General features: G+C 37.0%; 1 protein-coding gene across 2 annotated transcripts in view; it reads right to left on the bottom strand.

The window, feature by feature from the left end:
- Window positions 1–24818, bottom strand: part of MLLT3 (MLLT3 super elongation complex subunit) — a 261128-nt gene that overhangs the window by 102256 nt on the left and 134054 nt on the right. For both annotated transcript variants that reach the window (XM_019750373.2, XM_019750374.2), the window contains exons 3-4: window positions 13269–13351; window positions 6689–6832 (exon numbers count right to left, since the gene is read on the bottom strand). In XM_019750373.2, the coding sequence (XP_019605932.2) occupies window positions 6689–6832; window positions 13269–13351 (227 nt within the window). The remainder of the gene's footprint in view (window positions 1–6688; window positions 6833–13268; window positions 13352–24818) is intronic.

Here is a 24818-nt window from a genome sequence, read left to right as displayed (position 1 = left end):
TTTACTCCTAGGAATTTATCCTACAGATATACTCATTCTTGTGCACAAAGAATTACGTAAAAGGTTATTCACTACAGCTTCGTTGGTAGCCTGAAGGAAGACAAACTGTATGTCACTTTCTATTTTGTGTGTATTTACCTATTTAAAAAAGTTAAAGTGTAGAGAGAGAGCATGTGGTCTGTATCGTTTAGAAATTAGAAGTGTTGTAAACTCCACTACAAAAGGAAATAGTAAACCACTCTACACAAGATTCATTCCAGAACCCTGCGATAAAATGCCATTTTCAGATGGCTTGACACAGCTGCATTAGTGAAAGCTCCTTATCATAAGATGCCTTTAGCCCTTTAATAACCCAACCCCCTTGTTGGGGGCGCACTATGGACTTGAATTCCACTTTACAATATGCAGAGTTTCAGAAAGATCCCAATTTATTCCTTGCAAAAACATACCATATATAAATGCAACTGTCACTCTGAGAAGCAGGACTGCATTATGCTGCAGACTTACCACAGACTGAAAGCATGTTCCCCATGTCTTCTCCAGCAAATCTTGCCAAATGGGCGTCTGAAATGTCCTATTGAAACAGGTGGTGTCTGAACAGAATTGGATTTCTGCCTATAGAAACCCTAGTTTTAACAACTGCTGTGGTTAGTTTTAATTTTCAGTCTTCAAAATTAACTGCTTGCCAGTGATTCAGAAATAGACTGAACAACATGTTTAGACTTTGCCCTGTTTAATTGATGGGGGAAAAAAAGAAAGAAAGAAGGAGGGGGGAGGGAGGAGAGAGAGAGAGAGAGAGAGAGAGAGAGAGAGAGAGAGAGAGAGAGAGAGAGAACCCACCAAAAGCCTACCATCATCCTATAAAGAACAACAGAACCAAAGCAGACCACTCGATGTCAAAGGCCAAAAAAGGGGAGCGGGCTGTAAAATAAACTCAGTTCTCCAAAGATACTTGCCACTTTTGTACTTTCTTCATAGAAACACAAGGATGCAACTACCTTGCTGAACATACTACTTAGTAAATCTAACAGCTTTTAGAAGCCTTTAATCTAGAATTAGAAATCTAGAATTAAGAACAATGGTAAGAACTGATAATTTTTCTAATTAAAACATATTTAAAAAATGATACTCCAAACAGACCTCTGTTTCACTTTATATAAGCAAAATACAAACAGCCAGAATTAAAATCCTTTAAAGAAAGACACCATGGGCTAATCTTTAAACCCAACACAGGTCCATCACACTAACGGGTGGTAAACATGTTCTTCTGTGAATACATTTATAGTAGTTTACATTAAATAACAAACCTCTTCCACTGTATCTTTACGTGCTTTCTATAAAAGTGGTTGAAGGTCTGTTGATTCTCTAACCCAGTAATCAAAGGAAAGGAACCAAGGGGCTGCCGCACACTATGGTTATACATTCTCAATGAGGAAAACACTGTCTCGTTCATTTCACAAATGATAAACTGAGGTTTCAAAAAGATGTAATAATTTTCTTCAGCTAGAAGATGACAAAGATGAAGGTTTTACTCAAATCTGTCTGACTTCAAAACTTTTCCAATCGTACCACACTCCCTCCCAACAGGAAACTCAGAGCGGTGAGTCAGTAGAATGTCGAGTTTCAGTTATATGACATACACTTACCTGTATCTTTACTTTGCCAATGCCCAAAAGAAAAACTCATCCTCTTTCAATCAAATGCGATAGCTGTCAAACCCTTCTGCAGTTTTTCAGTAGGAATGAATTCCAGCTACTAAGAATATGATCAAGTAAAATGGAGAGAAAAATCTACTGTGATCATAAACCCTTTAAAAAAAATCCTGAAGAACATATTCGAAAATCACTCAAAAAGTGCTCATCAGTTCATTTTTTAAAACAAATAGAAATAGCTCAGTGGAATTGAGAGGTGCTTCTCGCTAAGGTACACTTGGTCTTTGTGCTTAACATTCAAGAACAAATAATAGATTATATCAAATTGCCCTCAAAAGTTATCGCTCACTGTCCTCCGCCTTTCCTGCATCCAAAAAATAAAAAAAAGATCTCAACATAAAGGCAATCTCCTCCCAGAAGCTCTCACGTTGTTCTTTTCTATTTCCCAACCCTCGCCTCTGTTTTCTTACTTAAGGCTTCACAGGAGCTAGGTTCTAAACCAAATCTACAACTTCTCAGCAAGCTCCAATGAGGTCTCTCATTTATAGGAAACTACCTTCACGGTCTTGTAAATAAAATCATTCTGTATTTCATTATTTTCGGAAAATAATGTTTAAATCCAAATGTGCCCTTCCCCCAGAAGTTTTTCTTTTACAGCAACTCCTTAGTTAGGGAGTTGTTGAACAGAAGAACTCTGGGTAAATTTCTTTCAAGGGGGAAGTACACCAAAATTTCTTTGAGACTATTTAGGAAAAAGGGGCAACATAAAAAAAAAAAAAGAAAGAAATCCATTGAAAAGAAGAGAATGTTATTGACCACAAAAAGGGTTGTAATGTAGCTGTAGATTTATAGATTATGAAGTAGAGAAAAATCTGCAAGTTTTCGAGATTTGCCTGGCAAAAATTTCTTTGGAATCATTTTTTTCTAAGAGGTGAAAGCATTTTTCTAAGATGATGCCAGCTCTCAACCTTCCAGATCTCTTAAAAAGCCAACCTTCCAGATCTCTTAAAAAGCCAAGTTCAATTTTTAATAGTGCTATGTACTTTTGGTTTAAAAGAAAAAAGTGCAAGACAAGGAACCATAGCCAAAACAGTAAGTTTACTCCAGTCATACCTCAAGCTGTACATAATGATTTCACACAGCACATATGAAGAAGGGATTAATTTTTTCATTTAAAGGTATAACATACACATCTATGTCATATATGTAATGTTTAGGTATAAGAAACACAGTACCTCCTCTCTCACCCTAAAGCCCAGGTTTTTGTTTTTTAAAGATTTATCTGAAGAGACACAATCATGAGCAATATTTCTAATTAGACACCAAAACAAAGGCAGAAAAAGAAAACTAATGGAACTACATCAAAGTGAAAAGCTTCTGCATAGCAAATGAACTCATGAACAAAATGAAAAGGCAACCTATGAAATAGAAAATGTCTGCAAATCATATATCTGATAATGGGTGAATATCCAAATATATAAAGAATTCATACAGCTCAATAGCAAACAGCGACAACAACAACAAAAAATACCCAAACAATCCAATTAAAAAAGAGACAGAGGAACTGAATAGACATTTTTCCAAGAAAAACATACAGACGGCCAACAGGTACATGAAAAGGAGCTGAACATCACTAATCATCAGAGAAAAAATCAAAACCACAATATGATCCCACCTCACACCTGTTATAATGGCTATTATCAAAAAAAAAAAAGTGACAGTAACTGTTGGCAAGGATGTGGAGAAAAGGGAATTCTTGTGCACTGTTGGTGAGATTGTACACTGGTGCAGCCACTATGCAAAACAATGCGGAGGTTCCTTAAGAAACTAAAAATAGAACTACCATATATGATCCAGCAATTCCACTTCCGGGTATTCATCCAAAGGAAATGAAAACAGGATTTCAAAGAGGTATCTGCCTCCTGTGCTCATTGTAGTATTATTCACAATACCCAAGATACGGAAACAACCTAAGCGTCCATCAACAGATGAATAAAGATGTGGGGGTGAGTGGTGTGTGTGTGTGTGTGTGTGTGTGTGTGTGTGTGTCTGTGTGTTCTGTGTGTGAATGGCATATTATTCAGTCACGAGAAAGAAGAACATCTTGCCATTTGCAACAACATGGGTGGAACTTGAGGGCATGATGCTAAATGAAAGTCAGACAGAGAAGGCAAATACTGTATGATATCACTTACCTGTGTAATCTAAAAAAGCCACACTCATAGAAACGGAGACCAGAATGGTAGTTACGCGGGGACGGAGGGTGGGGGAAGAGGCAGATGTTGGTCAAAGAGCACAAACGTCTAGATGTATAAGATGAATAAGTTCTGGGGGCCTGATGCACAGCATGCTGATTATAATTCACACTACTGAACTATACACCATGTTTCCCCGAAAATGGGATCTAGCCAGACAATCAGCTCTAATGTGTCTTTTGGAGCAAAAACTAATATAAGACCCAGTCTTATTTTACTATAATATAAGACTTATTTTACTATAATATAAGATTTTACTATAATATAAGACTGGGTCTTATATTAATTTTTGCTCCAAAAGACACATTATAGCTGATTGTCCAGCTAGGTCTTATTTTCGGGGAAACAGGGTAATTGAAAGTTGCTAAGAGAGTATATCTTGAATGTCTCACCATCAGAAAGAAATGGTAATTATGTGACATGATGGAGGTATTAGCTAATGCTAAGGTGGTAAGCATTTTGCAATATATATGTATATCAAATGAACATATTTTACACCTTAAACTTACACAATGTTTGTTATACATCAAATGAACATATTTTACACCTTAAACTTATACAATGCTTGTTATACATCAATTACATCTCAATAAAACTGAGAAAATGTCTAATAAAATCAAAATGCCTTATAAGTTAGTGCCACCACAATAGACTCCATTAATACTAAGATAATGATAAATGTTTAAATACAAGGTAAACAAAAATCTAGGTAAGAGCAAAAATGTTTATTAATCTACAGATTTTCACATTTCCATACAAGACTAATCTTCCTACATGAAATGGACAAAATCTATGGGATTACCTATTTTAAATTAATTTTTAAATTTTAATATTACCACAAAATTCATTACAATCACTCCCTTACAGAATGTATTTCAAATAACTAGTGTGCTTGAATATTTCACATTTCAACTTATTTTTGAGTTGTCAAGACATAATCTAAGTCTAATGTAGGCTTCAAATAGCACTTAAAGAAACACAAAGAAGGTAAGTTGGAAGTCGAGGAAGATAATTCTGAGATAAAAGCTAAGCATAGTAAAAGACAGAAATCTACTAGAGACCTTATCAGGAGGCAGTACCACACTCCCCTGCATTATCACTGACCTGTAACCTCTTCTCCCGTTCACAAGCAACCCTTGAGCACTCTGGGACTAAGTGGTTGTTTTAAAAAGTTCTTGTGTCATATTTACTCTTTCCTACGACCCTTATCAGAAGCCTGATGCACTCAAGTTCCATAATTCACACACTCCAATTACCTACCTAACTGCATACCCAAAAGGAATAATCAGAAGCATAAAATGCCACCCTCATAAAAAGAAAAATAATGAGAACTAGGATTTAAAGTGGACTGGTTCATTTTGGAGGGCGGAGCCATGGGTAAATAGCATCAACACTGTGCTCTTAGTAACTAAGAGGAATAAAAATAGGGTTTTTTAAAAACAAAAGCAACACTCCCTTAGTAAATATATACTAAACCTTAACTTTAAAATGAGATGTATTACAAAAGCCCATTTCCTCATGAGGATACATTCCCCCATAAAATACAAAAGGTGGTGGTTCATTTCGAAAGCTGACCCAATACCTATTTAACCCACAATCTAGCGATACAGTACAGTGCTGAATGAAATGTGGTGAAAGAACTCGCAAAGCTTCAAATACATGTTAGTAGTTCAGGTGAAAGTATAGGGCCTAGCAAAACACAACTCCAAAAAATGCACTTCAGGGCTTTCACATAACCCAACATGTTCACACAATTATATACGTGGATGATTTTCTTATGAGAGGGTCCAGAACTTTCATGAAGTTCTCAAAGTGGTCGCCCATAACCCCATCAAGGGAAAGAACTTCTGTGCTACATAAAACCTAACTCTTTCCTACAAATCCCTCAGGTAGATTTTCTCAGTGAAATGAGGCATCATGAGAAGTTATGATTCTGCACACGCTTATATGTAATGGTTAAGTTTCATGGATGCAAAACTATCAAAAACCTCCCAGAAAAAGTAAATGAAGGAAAATCTACAGTGAAGAACACATTTCAACCTTTTATGGGGTCTGAAGTGCCAACATAAGGTGACACAGGAAGTTCATCTGAAACAGAGGTTGATTATACCAATGGCTCCCATTGTAAAGTAGTTTTTTGACTGATCAATAGCATTTGTCTATACAGTTGACTTAGCTGCAAGCAAACAATTTGTAATGTTTATATTTGCAAATAACCACTTAAAAATTTTCTCCATCGTAGACAAACCACGCGGGCAAAAATTTACCACACCTTTGTTACCAGTTTTTAAAAAGGAAAATTCATCTTCTACCTACATACAATTCAAACAAACAAAAATGTGAATTATAATAACCCAAACAGGTAATATGACAAGTATACGTTTCTATTAATTTTGATCATGAATTTTTGGACAATAACTCCTGTTTATATATTTTTAGCGTGACTTTCAGCTTTACCCAAAAGTTTCTATCAACTGATATAACAACGTTCAGACATTGTTTTTTTCTTAATTGAGGATAATTACTTGGTTTTGGCTCTTTGTTGAAATAAACTTGAACTGCATAGACTGCAAGGCTATTTGAACCAACAGTGTAAATTCAGATTCATACTTACTTAAAACGTTATCACTTGTTTACCTCTTCATCTCCGGCCATGAGTCTATAGCTAAGCCATTATGGTACTACATCTCTTTTTCCTATCTCAACACATTGTTATACTTCTTAATACACTAGCAACTAGCTTTTTTATAGGACGGCTTTACACAAGACAGTGCCACTCACCCCTCCTGCCTTCAGCAACTTTCTTCTAAACTCCTCTGTGGGGTTGTTGAAAGTTAGCTTTTCACAGCGGAGGTGATTCACTGGTGGATGGCCTTCAAGATGCAGGAATAAGTCATAATCAAAGCGGACTTTCTTAGGTTCTTCCTAGAGGGTGAAAAAAAGAAGAAACAAGAGAGTTAGGCATAAATAGAAATTTCTAAAGCAAAGGTTTACTCCTCAGAAGGAACAGAAAGAAAAGACCCAGACATCTAACAGCTACAGTGTTAAAGAAGTACTGGGGGAAACATGATCATGGAATTATCTACAAAGCAAAATGCAAATATCTGATAAATTTGTTTCTTGTGTTAGGGGAAAACCAAAAAGAATAAACTTCTCATCTTTCCTGCAGTATCTGTAGTGGTGTGACACCACCAACACAGCCACCCAACAAGAAGCCTAAGACATCTGTGAACTCACTTTTTCCCATTCCCACTCTACCTCCCACACCTGTTGCCATTCTCTCTCCTAAATATTTCTTGAACAAGCCTTCTAACCCACACTGTCATGCTCTTACTCACGACCCAAACTATAACTCTTTCCTCTAATGGGTTTTCCTGCTTCAGGATAGATTATCTTCAATTCCCCCTTCATTCAGAACTCAAAATTATCTATATGAAACCAAAATCTGTCCATGTTTACTATTTGATTAAAATTTCAAGAGCTTCCAATTGCCACCGGGATATAAATTTAAGCTCACATGAATGCCACAGGAGGGCTTTCATAATCTGGCTCGTGGCTCCGTATCCTACCATATCTCTTCTACCCAGCGGATGGTCTGGCTACACACGCCTATTGGTTCCCGGTATTTATCCTGTTCCGTTAAACCTGGCTTTCCCTCTTGCTTCACGTTACTATCTTCATTGCCTACCTCCTCCACTCCCCCACATTCTGCTTCTTCCTGGATAACTTCTCCTCATCCTTCTCCATTCAGCTTCCACTTTTTGGAAGCAGTCCTTGAACTCCACTCCCAACTCCTCACTGCGTCTTCTCTGCTCTGTGTGCATCTCTTTCTTTATCCTTGCCACGTTTTAGCACAACTGCCTTCTTATTAGCTCCCTTTACCGATGGATCATTCTTGAAAGTAGCAACAGTGGTTGAATCATCACGGTACCCTCAACAACTAGTTTAGTGCCTGTGCATAGTAAAAATGCAACCAATATCTGTGAGATGAATAAAAGGATGGCATTTTCCTGAACTGGTAGGACAAAACAGCATAATACCCAAAAGAAGACAATGATTAGCATTTCATGATACCCAACTTCTACTCTCGAACAATTATTACTTTAGTTGGCTAAACATTTAAACCTCTCTACACACCGATTCTTAAGCATCCAAGGTGAAATAAAGATTGAAGATAATAACAATAACTAATAAGAACTTTACCTCATTTAATTCCCATCACCCTCCGTTGGGTCAGTGGTGAGTTCTGTTGTACAGATTAGGAAATTAAGGCACTTAGAATTTGTTGTATTACTTTACATAAAAACTCCCTGTGTATTACAACTATTAACCATCTCTGTGAAATATAATTTTTTCATTTGTCATTAGCTTTGCCATTTTAGTTTTCAAGGTTCATCCACATTGTAACATGTCAGTACTTAGCTCCCTTTGATGGCTAAATAACATTGTATGGTATGGACATGCAGGTTTTTGCTTATCCATTTATTGGTGGATAGACATGTGAGTTGTTTCCACGTTTTTACTACTATGAATAATGGTGGTATGAGCATTTGTGTACAAATTATCATGTGGACATGTACTTTCATTTCTCTTGGGTATATACCTAGGAGTGGAGTTTCTGGGTCAAATGGTAACTTTATGTTTAGCATTTTTAGGAACAGCTTTACTGTTTTCCAGAGTGGCTGTACCATTTTAAAACCTCACCAGCAATGTATAAGGTGTTTGTGGTTTTTTTAATACATAAACTTTTAAATTTTATATAGCCAAACAAAGTTTTCTTTTTAAAAAAGAATTTGTTATATTCCTAACACATGATGAAACAAAGTGATTTGAACCCTGTTCTTTTCACTAAAAAGTCTGAGCACCGGAAACTGTCAGAAGGTAGCATTACCTATTACCAATTCATGATTTCCACCTCCTCTTCCAAACTTCCCCAAATCATAGTCTCCACTCATTTGTTCACTACCTCTTCATTTCTACCACCAATCTGAAATGAAACCTGCTCCCCTCTTTCATCATCGGACCATCCTCTCCTGGTTTTCCTCACATTTATTGGCATTCCTTCTCAGTCTTCTTCACAGATCTCCCTTCTTTCTTCATTGACTGATACATGTCCTTTAACTTTTGCCAAAGTTCCCCAGGGAGGTGACCCCCACTCACAGGGAGCCAGTTCCACCGACATAACAGTGACCCCCCCATCTATATCTCCAGCCCAGCTCTCACTGGACTGTCTGTCATAGGCATGTGTTCTACAGTCGACCCAATCTCCACTAGGTTGAGCCGCAGCAACATGAAATTCATACATTATTTTAAGCTTATCTTTATCTGTGCTTTCTTTTATACTCTGTACCTGGGCAAACAGAAATCCTAATTGCTTGTCAAGGTTAAAACACACAAAAATCATCCCCAACTCTTCCTTCTCCTTCACTCATCACAGTCAAATTGTCTCCACGTTCTATCTTAGTATTCTTCTTTAGGAACTCTCAAATCTATCCCCTTTTCTCTCGTTACCATTGCCTTCATTTTGACTAGACCTTCACCTTCCTCATCTGGTGGCCTTCCTGTTTGTGAACTTACCCCATTCTTCTTCTCACAATGACAACAAAGTGATCTTTCTAATACAAAAATCTGATTACATCTTTTCATAGATATAAAAGCCTTTAATAACTCATCATTTTCTATAGGATGAAAATCCCATTTGCTTGGAATAACCATCATAGCCTTTTAATACCTTTCCTGCATTTCCTTCCTTTTCTTATTACACCCTGTCCTTCTATAATCTTGATGCACTTGCAGTTCCCCCATACTTCACAATACCGCATTCATTTTGCCTTTCTCATATAGTGCTCTCACGCCTAAAATGTCTTTCCTCCCAGCATCCCTCCCTCCCTTGGCTACTTAATGCAAATTCATTATGGAAGACCCAGCTAAAGCACGAATTCCTCTGAAAAGTCTCCATAACTCCTCCAATCCAATCTGAATTAGACATACCTCTTATAGCATTTCTTTATTAATGTAATTATCACATTGGATTGTGATCATTTTTCACTTATCTGCTTTCCTCTAAAGTGTAAAATAGTCAATACAACCGTGGAATTAATTAAAAACATAAGAAAAGCTGTTTTCTGCCTTATAATTGGGAGTATAAATTGATAGAGCCTTTTGGGAAGACACTTTGGCAATATCTATCAACATACCAAATGCATATGATACCCTCACCTAGTAATTCTACTTCTAAGAATCTCTTTCATACAAATAATCAAATATTAGTGTGTGTGTTTGTGTGTGTGTGTGTGTGTGTGTATATATATATAGCCAAAAACATTTTAAGAAAGGAAAAAACTATTAAAATTGTAATACTCAATATATACCGATAACAAAGATGAATACAAGTCACGTTTGACTTCTGCAATTACAAGAGGTGCTCAGAGTGGTTCCCATCAGTATCTGGACACTTCTGATTATGGCAAACTACTGCTTGAGCAACACTGACCAAAGTGTCCACGTGTATACATTTTTTTGGCACCTGGTATATATTAATATATTATAAAATGTTCATGGCAGCATTGTTTATAATAGCAAAAAAATAGAAATGATATTCATGTGAGTCTATCATTACCATGGAATACCACTCAGATGTTTAAAAGTACTGACTTGGACAGGAATATTGCTAAGTAAATTAAAGGAAGTCACAGAAAAATATTAAAGGATCATATATTATGCACCTGCCAATCTCTACACTGACATACATTATCAACGCAAATGCATTGGGAGAAAGCTGGAAAGGCTACACCAAGTAGTAAATAATGATTAAATGGAGTCAAGAGAATAACTTCTAAGTTTTATTCCATACACTTTTACTAGGAGTATATGTCTGCATACATTTTAAAGAGAAAAATGCATTGATGAATATAATTAGAAAAAGAATGAATAACAACAGCACTTTATAGTCAGCAATAACTTAAAACAAAAATCGTTTTTCAATAAAACTAAGGGTAAAGACTGCAGAAAGTGACTATCTTCCTATGAATCCTGAGTGCGATTTTTTTTTTTAAAGACATTTCTTTTTTTTAAGGAAAATGTACCCATAAATTTGTATTCTAGCCAACTGAGTATCTTTCTTGGAGAGGACCTATCAATATTATGTCAATCTATGCTCCTGAGAAAAGATCCTTCGCCAAGTTCAAATAAGAAAGCATGTTTATATGTATATATGTATATATATATATATGTATATATATAGAAGCATGTATTATATATATATGTGTGTGTGTGTGTGTGAATGTGTATATAAAGCTAGTACATTTTTAGAGGTGAAAATCCGGTTTTGGCAACATCACATCACTCCTCTCATTCTGCTTTCGTCCTTGACAGTTACTCACGTACTTTCTCTGAGGACAGAAAGAAAGAGAGATGCATGGGATCCTTTCGAACCTAAAGTGCTATAGAGTCATTTATGTTTTAGTGTGCCTGTTGGTTTAGAGTTTCTGAAGCTCACATGATTCTCATAGACAGACTTGGGCTGTTGACCACAAACACAAAATAAGACACAATGAATATATACACGAATTTAAAAGAAACACTGACACTCCAGCACCCCTTTTGACTCTGACCTCTCAAGTAAATGAGCGAAACTGAAAACAAGCTTATTGGATACAGGGAAAGCACAAGGATAGAGATGGGGCCAGGATGGGGTGACAGCCTTAATATGTAGCAGTCAGACTCTTCCAAGATCATGTGGAGGTTTGGGGCTGCTTTCTCTCACCTCCTACGGAAACTTTGAACGCTACTTTTTCACCAACCATTATTGTAAGGGGTGTTCATTCCTCACGACAGAGTTGAGTCAATTCTAGGGATAATAAAATGATAAATACTCAAAAGAAAAAGCCTTAGACAAGCCATGTGATCTTTCAATGACTCCGTTTCCTTTCCTTTAAAGTAGGAAAAATAGTACTTATCTCTCAAAAGTTCTTGTAAACCTACTAAATGAAGCAACATATATAAAGGGCTCAGAAAGCTGCCAAGAACAAAGCAAGCATTCAAATCTTTAACTACACAGAGCTCGGTTACTGTCAAACATGCTCCCAAAATATAAATATTAAAAAAAAAAACAATTAATGGGAGGAGGGGTAGTAGGTTTGTAGGGAGTTGATGCCGCAGGTGGTATGCACAAAGAGATGGGCGCAGAAAGAAACAAAAAAAAACATAAAACATCTCCTCCATACATTCCTACTCTTCAAGATAGTTTCATTAAAAGTGAATATTATCTTAATTAATCATAAAGAGATTTTTGCTGGGCCTTCTATACATTGAAAAAGCCATTGGGATACTGTTGCGATGGAAGGGACTGAGCGTTAAAGGTGGCTTATCGGTGAGCTTCATACTTTGCTGTGCATGAGGGTCACCTAGAAGGCTAGTAGATATGCAAACTCCCAGGCCCTGGTCCCAGAGATTCTGACTCAGGAGAGTGGGATACAGCCTGAGAATGCCACTTCTAACATTCTCGTGGGTGACGCTGATACTGCTGGTCCAAGGACCATACTTCAGGGAACACTGACGGCCTTGGATAACATGACATTCTATTAGCTCGGCTCCTTTAAAAAGGGGGGGAGGTGTGTGAATTACCTCACTTTTAGACAAGTTTTAGAAATTATGATTAGTTTGGAATAAAAGGAAGGAACAATGTGATTAGAAATAACAGCTAGCCTTTACTAAGTACTTACTTATATATGAAGCATTATTCTAAATTCTCAGATTTATTGTAGCTAATCCTCCTAGCCACCTTAAGGCATAGATAGTCTTATCCTACCTCCATTTAATAAATAAGAAAAGTGAGCTCCACAGAGTTTGAACAATTTGTCCCATATTATACAGTCTGTGTGTTTAGCCATATTTGTGCTGTTGAAAGATTTTAAATCCATAATACCTCAAGTTGATATAATTGTATATGTGTCATGTGTGTGTTCACCAGCTAAAGATAAATGAGGTTATTCTTTGAAAGTCTCAAAAGTTCTAGAAATATGAAAATGAGAAAATGAGTATTTTACTGAAAAACCGTAATTACTCTTTTCTATTTTACAAACATATCTTAATCCTCTTTTTCAAGTAACAATCATTCTTTTCTCTAAAAGAACGTTTCATGAATTCCATTTAATCTGACTTCATATAATTGAAATTATCTTTTTCTAGCCAATTCCTCTATAATTAAGGGTAGCAATAGCCAAAATTCCTAAAAGACAAATTTAGCTTTTATTTTAAAATCATCTAGTGATAGAAGTGCTTATGAATCAAAATTATTTTAAACATCATTTGGATAATGGAGGATCTTCTACTGAAAGATTAATGGGCAAAGATTACATACCTTGTTTTTAAAATAAACCTCAATTGGCAAAATGAAACCAGCATACCCAGATTCTTCTACTTTGTAAGGTGGGTCTTTGCACACTGCAACATTAAAAATAGAAAATAGGTGAGATGAGTATAACAGACAAAAATATACATTCTTTATTTTTAAGGATATCCCATTCTACCATCTATATCATCCTGTTTTCATAGCCCTTTGCCAACCCCCATCTGCATCTCTGATCTATCCTTTATTTCTTTTCCAGAACCTATAATAATTTTCCTTTGTAAAGCAAATACCTAAGTTATTTATTCAAACCCTGATGGGGCAGCTTATTACATTTAACCATGATCATTAATGACAAGTTCAGTTGTTATCACCATGCCCGAAAGCTTTCAGGAAACTGAGGATAGCTCCTCGTGACCCAAAACTTGAAAGTTTCCTAACAAAAGTACTGTCCAGTCTTTATGTAAATCACTCCACCCTAAACCCCTCGCTTCTCTGAGCTATCCTGATTTTTATGCCAAAAAGTGGCAGGACCACCTTCTTTCCTTAGAAAATCCCAAACCCAGATTCTCCCCATGTTATTGGTGCCCATGAAGTTACTCCCCTATTTCCCCTTAAAAAAAAAGAATGCTTATTGAAATACTGCTATACATACAAACACTTAAGATCTATTCACATCATAAGTGTATATGAGAAACAACAAGGCTTTTATATTTCTTATGAAAGGAGACTATTAAGAAAGACTACTTAGGCCAGCTCTTGGGAAATGACAGACACCCTAGGAAGCTAAACATGATTTCATCCCACTAAAATTTCCATTAAATCAAAATCAGCCACAAAGCCAACTGGAATCATTCTAGGTAAGACTGCATTTGGTAGCATCACAAAGAAGTAAAATGGACATGCTGAACATCAAGTCAACACACCCTCATACCCCAAGCCCTCTGCAGCAGGGCTCCAGCTTACCTTTCCAGCCTTCCTGCTTGGGTCACCCACCAAACCCCTCCTGTGCTTCATTCGAACGCATCAATTCCTCTCAAATATGCCCAGCATTTCCCAAATGTGCCCTGTCCTGCTGTTACTCCTTCTATCACACCTTGATGCTATTCTTAGTATTCTGACAGTTCAAATCCCATTTTTTTCACAAGGCCTTCCCAGACCACAGAGTCCTATCCTCTCTTCTCCTTTCACCATTCCAAAGCATTAACTGCCTCAGTCACTGGTTTGACACTCAACAGAGTTCCTTATTACTATATATTCAGGAATCTCCTCTGTAATTTCTTTTCATTCCTCAAAAACAGAAACATTTACCTTAGGAACATAAAGAGGGACAAGGGCTCAGGCAAACCCAGGTGCCAATCCAGGACCCACCTCAGACTAGACAGGCGACCTCTGAAAAGTTACCCCAACTCTCTGAACGTTGGGTTCCTTTTCTGGACAGTGTAAGGATTAAACATAGTGATGTATGTAAAAGCACAGATCCTGGCACACATACCGTGTTTCCCCAAAAATAAGACCTAGCCGGACCATCAGCCCTAATGCGTCTTTTGGAGCAAAAATTAATATAAGACCCGGTATTATATATTATATTATATTATATTATATTATATTATATTATATTATACCCACCATTATATTTTATTATATCATACCCACTATTATATTATATTATATTATATTATATTATATTATATTATATTAAAATAAGACCAGGTCTTATATTAATTTTTGCTGCAAAAGATGCATTAGAGCTGAGTGTCAGGCTAGGTTTTATTTTCGGGGAAACACAGTACATTCTCAATAAGTGACTGAAGTGAGGCATAAAACCTAATCTGCAAAATACCCAATTGTCATGTAAACTTCTCAGATGAAAATAGAAAGGATGACGCAAGTAGAGACCCCTGGATTTGGATTAGAAGACTCAGGTCCATGGTCCTGGATTACACATTCTCTAGACGGCTTCCATTTCCTTTCCCTTTAAAAGAGAGAATACCATCTACGCATCTCTCAGCATGGCTGCCAAAATGCAAGGAGACTATATATGTGGGGAAATAGAAGTGTGAGGCTAATACAGACGACGACGATGATATGCATGAAAACTGGTTGGACATTCCAAGAGCACAGACATGGCTGCAAAGAGATGCGCTGAAGATAGGACTTTAACACTTAACTGTCCCCTTCGGCCCACCTGAGAACCAATTCCTCAAACTGACATCAGAAGTTAATCAGGAATGAGGCATCTCACCTGACCTTACATGTTTCTTTAATAAAATATGAAAAAGCAAAAGGACTCAGAGTGGCATGAGTCCTTCATCCACTGACCACCTGCCAACCTGCCATGAATATTCAAATACCCTGAACAGGTGGGGTGGGTAATGCCTCTGAGTGCACCCAACACCCCTCACCCACCCCAGCTAGTATTACACCCACAGCCTTTCCAGGCTGCAGAGCCCTTTTTCAGAACAGCAGTTTCAGTGTCCTGGTTGTTTGGGATTAATCATGCCAAGGTCATGTGAAGGAAGTTCATTCTGTGGGTGGCTGTACATGCCAGAGAAGTTATAGCTGTTCCGCTATACACCCTTTTGTGTAATTCATTTTCTCTATTCTGCATGCAAATTGCTCCTATTAGAGGAAACAGCTATTAGTGAGCACATCTTATAGTTGATAGTCTTAGATTTTTTCCACCCTCTAAAGGAAATTATCTGTTATGTATTAATATTCAATAGAAGTCTGGTTTTATAAGAAGCTGTTTACCAACACATACCTCAATTACTTTTAAATGGAATACTTTTGTCAATAACAATGAACAATGCCTGTAGAGTACCGTGTTCTTAATTAGACGCAAACAGTATTTTACACACAGTAAACATGTCAGAAAACCAGTAGCAATGCAAAACAAACTTACAGTTTTATTCTGAAGAAACTCAAATTAGGGGAAATAGTTAGCTTATTTATTTATTCAAGCATCTTATAACCAGAATCATTAACATAAGTTTCTAACTAACCTAGTTTTTTAAAAGAAACAGGAGTTAAAACTAAAAAACATGTTAGCCTGTAGGACAGTACAATAGACCTATAGCAGTTATGTTTAAACTAGTAGAACCATGTTTGGGATCTCCTGTCAGTTAGCAACACTTCTTCATTACAAATCCCTTTGCAGTGATCACTGGCCATCGTGTCACCTTTATAAGATCTAAGTGTCTTAAACCCTTCAACCCATTGTTCCTCTCAATTGTTCAAGAATCAGATAATCCTTAAGACCTAGTATGTAACAAAAGGCCAAGTTTCAGATTAATGATGGGATACTCGTCTTTGGAAAGCCATCACATTTTTTTTAGGTGACAATAAAATGGGAGGATTAATATTCAGTCTTTAAACTACGAGAACTAATTCAGTAGGAATCATTGGAATCTCTTATTCCTGTCAAAATCCAGTCCAGATATTCGCTCTTTCAGAACGTCTCCCTGGTTCCTCTTCCAGGCTTCTCTAGCAGCACTTAAGTATCAGGCTGGTGGATAACCTGCATTTACCTCTCAGACTCCTCCACTAGACTGAGCCCCTTGAGGTCAGCAACCCCACGGTTATTCATATCTGTAACTCCAGGCACTAACATTGAGCCAAATAATAGGTGCTCAACAAATGGCCGTTGAATGAAATTTCTTAAACATTCATGACAACCTTCACTAATTTATTATCATTGCGCTTTAGCTTTCCAGGAGCAGATATGAGCTGGGATTAGCCCGTCGAATTCTTCTTCAAACTCTCTACAATCAACATAAACGTTTAAAAATCAGTACAGGTGATAGAAAGTGTTGCCCTAGATGAGTCTTCTCCGGAAAGCTGAGTACCCAATGCTAAGTAGTAGTTCTAATTCTGATAGTACCACATTTTAAGAAACAGAGTTAACAAATCATGCCAGAAGATCTCCAATGTCACTTTGAAACGAATATTATATAGCCATAAATACCACGTTCCTTCTCCTCTCCTTCCACACATTATTATCCACGTACTCCGAGGCTCTACCTCGGAGACATTTTCAAAACTCTCTCTGTCCGAGTAACGGCATATACCATGCAGGTCCACCATCACACAACACCCAAAATTCATGCCGGAGAGGGACAGACCCAAATTTTTGTAAACAATGAAGAACTGAGTTTTTTCCCCTAAAATAGCTTTGCAAAAACAATAGGCACAATGTAAACCTATATACATAATATGTAGTATGATGCTAACTATATATTGACCATTAACCTATTTAATGTTTAAGTTGGGCAAAAAATGTACACAAGAAAGGAAAACACATGAAAGGGGAAAAAAGTCATCATTTGGTTAACGTGGAATAAGTCAAATCCTCACTTATTACCTGAAATTTTTAATATTCTTCCTTCAGGAGAAAAACTTCAAAAAAGAGCTGCGCTTGGTATAGAAAAATAAATGCCCCTTAGAGAAGAATGAATTTGTGCTTATATAATAATTGCATATACAGTAAGTAAATGGAATTAATTAAAAGAGCCCATTTTTAGCATTAAAAAAAGAAAGAAAAGAAGAAACTCTTACAGACCTATAAGACCCTTATTTAAGTTTTAAAAAATATATATCATTAGGCAACCGGTTTCTCCCTAATCCTTAAGAAAACAGCGGGTGGATTCTTCTCCAGAGCCTTTCTCCAGCGTGTTTGCTTAGACACTATGATTTATGTCCATCGGAATACTTCTGTTAAGGACATGGCCCAGTTGCCCATTGATAATTATTGCTTTCACTTTATTTACTGTGTAGAGCCCTTCAGGAAGGAAACACAGCAAACTCTATATATAGACTGGCTGTTACCACTGCTTTAGGCCAAATGTCCCTTCCACCTTGAGCATTTAGACTCCTTCCCTTCCTGCTATAGTTTCACCACACCAGAGCCCCCATGAATAGTGAAACAGGGTGCTGCATGGCCCATGTCTCTGCCCCAACTGTTCTGTGTTTGGAAGTCCAGGGCTGACATCTAGCAATCTGAGCTCCGCACGGCCGCTGAACACAGCCACGCCGTTACATGCAACATTATGAGAAAAACGAAAGTCAACAGTTGGATTCTGTTTTTGTTTTTATAAACACACACACACACACACACACATTCACACACACAAATTCTACTGTTAGTTCTATTTAGCTCATCTAAAACAGATATTTCTAAACAACAAAAAATGTTTTCCCCCTGGGTGTCACCTCCCCATTTTTCTGAAAAAGGATTAAAGATAACACCAGACATCTTCTGAGTCATACTGTTGAGCTGTTTTTACCTTGTTGATTTTTTAAATGCAATTCTAAAAACCTAATTGATTCCTATGCAATGAAGAACTAGGGTCACACAAGATAACTGTCCAACTAACTTTCATAAAGTTTTAAAAAAACAAACTAGATACAGTTAGCTAACAAGGCAGGTGTGGAACACCCATCTCTCTCCTCAGGACTCACCACTCACAGACCAGCTCCAATAGCTTCTCCTCTGGAGAGCCTTCTGCCAATACTCCAAAATAGAAATGGTAGTTTCTTTCTTCTGCATTCAACCTTTTTTCTCATTGCATCATTAGCTAATCCTAATATAGCTGACACTAATAAACCTCATCCTCTATTTAATTGTGCTTTCCAAGAGCTGAGGCTACATTTCATGCCTCTTCTCATTTCAGAACACAGTCCCTCATTGGTGAAATTGAATTAAATTAATGATATACAACTTTGGTATGAGCTTCAAAGGAAGAGATGGAGCAAGTCCGGCAGTAGAAAAGAAAGGCCGGATGGCAAGCAGAGCGGATGAGCAGAAGTAATAGAACAGGAAAGCAGCATAATAGATAGGTCAGAATAAGCAGAAACACAGAAAATAATGAAGAAAAGCCCAGATAACATGGATAAAGCTTATACTTATATACAGAACCTCATACTACACATTCAGAAAGACCAGATGGGTAAAAATGGATTACACAAATAAAAAAAGGATCATTAATTTTCAAATTTTCCAGAAAACTCCTAGATTTGGAATAAGAGTTCAAGACTCCAAATTGGCCATATTGAAAAATATCTTAATAACGATACAAAAAAAATGCCTTCATTTGTTAGTAACTTGGAATCTTTATTTATAGATTTGGAATATCCCTAGCCTCTCCCTCCAAAGGGGAAAATTGGGGAACACTTTTAAATACGTGCACATTCTTAGCTTTCTAGGAAGTTACATCATTAAAGTTAAGCAAAGCCCATCTAGCTGAGTTAAATCAATACATTCCATCTTGAGGAAATATAACTGCAATATTAAAATAAGATCATCTTCATAATCATTTCTTCAAGGAACATGTAACAAATGAGCCAACAAAATACAGAAATTGCCCAAAACTATGTAATGTTATGAATTGTTGGGAATTATTAAATATAAATCCACAAGCTTACATCTTTCACTAAAATTGATAGTACTTCTAGCAACTTGCCCTAAGTTCCCTCAATATAACTCAATATCTGGCATTGCTTCAAATGACTGGCCTAGTGGAAATCTATTTCCAGGCTAATTTTATTGGAAATAGTAAAATTGTATCTTCAGAGAAAGTTCAACCGAGAGACAGACCTACCTAATTCTTTTTTCTTTAGAATTATTCACATGGAAAAATCTTACGATTTCTACCTTAAAGATGACCATCATTTTTTTTTTTTTTAAGTTAAACCTTGGGCAAAATATTTTTCAGACTATCATGTTTCAGAAGGTCCTTCTGGAAAAGCAACGTTAGCTACATGGAAAATGATCTTCTAGGGAAGTAATGAAGAACCTCCCAGGATTTGGCAGGAGTATCTTCATCTTATTGTGTACCAGTGTATCAGAAAGCTGGTCATGGGAAACACAGTTCCTCCTTGTGGCTGTTTATTACTTAATAAAGCATATAAAGAGCTACTGAAGAATCCCACTTCCTAAAATAATCACCTCACGATTTCTGGCGGTAACAGAAGTAAACAATCCTCAGATACCCCTCTGGTATTAAAATCTCACCCAGTTTTACCCCAAGTTTTACACTTGGCCCAGCTTTTCCTAAGACTGGTGCTGCTTTTTGTTTAGCGGGGAAGAAACATGTAATGTCTTCATTTACAAAACTATACTATTTTCCTGTAAATAGTAATTCATTTTTTCCCCTCAGATTTCGCCTAATTCATTCAATCCAACAGGCACTGAAGTCGTAGGGGTAACAAACATAAGATGGAGTCCTGCTCTCAAGCAGATGACGGTCTAGCCAGAGACACTGTGTCTCGGTGCAGGTCATACTCTGGGGACTAGAGACAGAGCAATAAACACACCTCCATGGGCCCTGCACTGACTGATCTTATGTCCGCTGTTGGGAGGCAGGGACGGGGAGGAGGAAAGATGAAGGAGAACATACATATAAGAACATTTGGAGAAAGGAAGCCTTGAGTAATAAGTGCTACAATGAAAATAAAACAGTACTGAAAAATAAGTGCTAACGTGAAAATAAAGCAGGCTGACGTGAGAAGAATGGGGAACTTTTTATTTTAGATTAGTATTCCCTCTCTGAGGAGGTGACATTTAAGCTGAGATCTGAGAGAAAAAAGGAGCAGAGCGTGTGTTGGTCAGGCAGGGGGGAAAGCACTATTTAAGTTGCTAACAGAGGAAGATGTGTAAACAGCCTAAAGAAAGCCTGTCTTGATGTTGGCCTCCAGGGCTGCTCAGCCCCTTACCTGTTTTTAACTCTCTAATTGAGGTGAAGGCCACTTCCTCCCTCCTGAATACTTCCTGCTTACTTCTCTTCCATCCTGAATTCACCATTTAACATCCACACAGATTTGGCTATTCTGATTGATTCCACCATCTCATTTCCCAAATCTTAAATTCTCCCAAAGCTACAAACTCCCAAGAAAGCAATACATTTACTTATAAAAATCTTCATTATGATTCTTCATTATGAAGGTTTTTTAAATGGATAAAATTCTTGGGAATTGTACAACCTAATTTTAAGTGATAGACTTTTTTTTTTTTTAATTATGTTCCTTGAAAATTCAGTGTTCCTGCACACAATACATACAGAAGGAGGAGTCTGGAAACACCCACCATAAGAAAACAGTGGGCGTTAAGTGCAATTTGAGAAAAACAAAGATCAGAAGTGAAAAGCTATCTTCAACGGGAGGAAAATGATGCTACAAGGAAAGCAAAATTACATGGCTCAGTAGAGAAAGGATAAGTACAAGAGTGATGATATTCAAAATATTAGAACACAGAAACTACAATTTTATCAAACATATATAATAAAGGGATAGCTTTCAACTGAAGTAAATTTTTTTTCTTTAATAAGAGCACAGTATATAAAAGCCACTTTTAAATGTGTTACTTCCATCTTTCTTCCATAGCACGCAATTCCATTTTTAATACTTGCCCTTTAAGTATTCAATGTAGAGGATGATGAAATGGTTTTATACACAAGAGAGCCATCGACTGCATTAGGGTGATACAAGTGGCAGTGTTCTAAAATAATCAAATATAATAAATCAAAGATCAGACCCATTTACCATTTAAAGAAAACAAAACCCACAACAGCCTAAGAGACCACCACAACCTAACTTCACAGAAACACCAAAAGAGAATGGTCCAAAATAAGTCAATGGTCCATCTTTTCTTAATTGTTGCTTTATTCCCTTTACACTAAGGAAAACAAATGCTTCCAGGGAAGGAATCAAAGGAATCAAAACTGTTCTAACTTTAGAGGAAGGGTTAAGAACAAGATTTCTTTTCAGCATCTTTTGGACTCTGCTTTGTTTTTCTGTTTTAGCATTTGGCGCAGAGATGGCCAATCCTAAGTCTCCTAATTGACTGAAGCTCCATTAGATATTACAAATGAAGACAGAAGGAGGGTGACAGTAATATGGTGGCAACTGTCATACGTGGTGCACACAGGAATGTGGTTCCTGTTTAGCCTGACAAGCTCTCAATCTTCTCAATTAAACCAGGAAAAATCCTATATCCTCACCCTTCTTAAGGAAGGGTTTGCAAGCTGTTTCAGGAAACCCTACACCCTTGCAGTGTGTGTTAGCCATGAAATGTAGTTTGCATTGCTTTTACAAAAGCAATAGGGTGTTTGCCACAAACAATGAAAATTTAAATACTCTAAGGACTAATTCTGAGTTTTAGATCTAGTACTAGGGTCTCTTAAAATTATGTAGACAAAGAACTAAGCCACTGCAAAAAGAAAATCTGAAACTACTGTTCAAATGTATGTTATAAAAATTTACCTATATCATTAAAGTAAATCCACTTTTACAGAGTATGATTTTTTTTGCTTGCTCCTACTAAATATAGTAGTGATTTACTCTTTCCTCCTTATCCTCACCACAAAGTGAGCTAAGTTGATTTGTCAGATTTGTAGCTCTGGCGTGCCTTTTGGCTAAATAGATAGTAACAGGAGAAAAAAGAGCTTTTATTCTTCTTTAGAAGTCATTTTTTTTACAAAATTACCAAAAGCAGTGCTAATTGCCTGGTACTTCTCATGGTCTCTGAATTCCAGGAAACAGTAGGGGGAAAACAGTATACATACAAAAGAAAGCGAAATGAGAACAAACACAAAAACTATTAAGAGTCAATATTATAGGTGGGAACTCACAAACTGGAAAGCTTAGGGAACAAAACCAGGAAGAAGCAAAGAGAGAGTCAGTCATTAGGTTTAATTTTAGTTTGTTTAAAGAAAGCAGCTATGATATTGCCAAAAGGAGGAAGACAAGAAAATTTTAATTAGTAAAGATTCTAGAACAAGCTTAGTGGGAGATTGTGGTACAAGCTGGAGGATATGAGAAACATTCCACTGGTAACTGAATTAGGTTATTTCTTCATGGTTCTTTCCAATCTTGAGATACGAAGGAAATAAGTTTTCTAAGAGGAGATAAAACAGAGGACTTTGGTAAAGAATTTAGGAGCCAATGACGAGCAGCTTTATACTTATTTGGGAATAACAGAGAGACTAGAAACGAAGGTGTCCAAATAATGCACAAGGCACCTTGACTACGGCTCCAGATAAACCAAGGAGAATGGAAAAGTGAAGAAAATTGAGACAGAATATGAAGAAAGAGGAGGATGAAGGAGGCTGGTGGTTAAGATGTTACCAGGAATTATTACTGTACCCCAAATACAGCAAGTATGAGAATTCCTGTGTGTAGTGTTGAAGCACACTATAAGAACTGGAAAAGGGTTTTGTTAAGTTAAACCAAGGACCCGCTCAAAACTTTCGTTTAGCAACAGGCAGCAGAAGAAACGTGTAGTGTGGAGGCAGAAGAGCTTAGTGGTCAAGAGCCAGAGCTTTTGAGAAGAAACCCCTTGGTTCAGATGTCACCCTGGACACTCACATAACACGTCCTGTCCTCTCAGTTACGAAACGGAGCTAACGCTTACCTACATCATGTAGCTCCTGGAAGCTTTAAGATGCCATCTGTGCCCAAGGCATAAATGAGATAATCCCTACACAGCTTTAAAACCCTTTTTGGAAACTAGAAGTCATCCAGGTATCCAACGGTAGCCAAATACAATCCATAACCATTAGAGAAGCTACTCTGGACTTTCCCAAAAACCTTTCGAAAAAAAGACTTAAATACAAACATTTACAATCGGTTCAATTTTAAACATTCTTGGAGCTAGTTTTGTTTTGGTTCTTATAGATTCTTGGCAGGGATGGATGAAAAAAAAAAATTCTTCACTTTGGAACTCTTTCGGCTCAATCCACCACTAAACATACTAGCAGTTGGTCCACACTGGCAGCCCACCTTCAGACTCATGAAGCCCAAATCAGCAACATGAGTGAAAAGAAGTAAGTAAAGCTTCCGAGGTTATGTATTACAAAGCCGTAACACTGAAATAGTGCAACAAAACACACAAGGAGAAAACAGAAATGTAATCTGAATTTGAATCCTGTGGTATAGCAAAAGAAAAAATATCAAGGAATCAAGAGACATGGTTCTGGTTGTCAGGTGAGAGGGAGGCTGGGGGACTTGGTGAAAAAAAGGGGAAGGGATTAAGAAGCACAAATGTGGTAGTCATAAAATAGTCTTGGGGATGTAAAGTAAAGCATACGGGACATAGTAATAATATTGTAATAACTATGTTTGGTGCCAGGTGGGTATCACACTTATCATGGGATGACTTCATAAGCTTTACAAATGTCTAACTACTATGATGTACACCTGAAACTAATATTGAACATCAAAAAATAAAAATTAAAAAGAGACATGGTCCTGGCCCCATTTCTAGTATCACAGACTTGCCATCTGACCTTTGGAGAATGCCGGAACCCCTAACCCCAGACCTCCTGTGTCGCATAAGGGGACAGCTTCCATTTCAGAAGCTGCCTCTACAACTAAAAATTCTGTTATTCCAAAGACAAGTCATAAATGCTACTTCTATTCTAACTTGAAGGCAGGTGCAGTTTGCTTTTTAAGTGTCTTCATTTAAGCATGAGACACTTATCAGCTAAATACCATATCTGCTATACCACAAGCAGGAAATTGAGACAAACAAAAGAACAACAGAAACACAACAAAGATTCCAAATCA

The sequence above is a fragment of the Rhinolophus sinicus genome, linkage group LG04 (assembly GCF_036562045.2).
Source record: "Rhinolophus sinicus isolate RSC01 linkage group LG04, ASM3656204v1, whole genome shotgun sequence".
NCBI lineage: Eukaryota > Metazoa > Chordata > Mammalia > Chiroptera > Rhinolophidae > Rhinolophus > Rhinolophus sinicus.
This window is presented reverse-complemented; position numbering and strand designations above follow the sequence as displayed.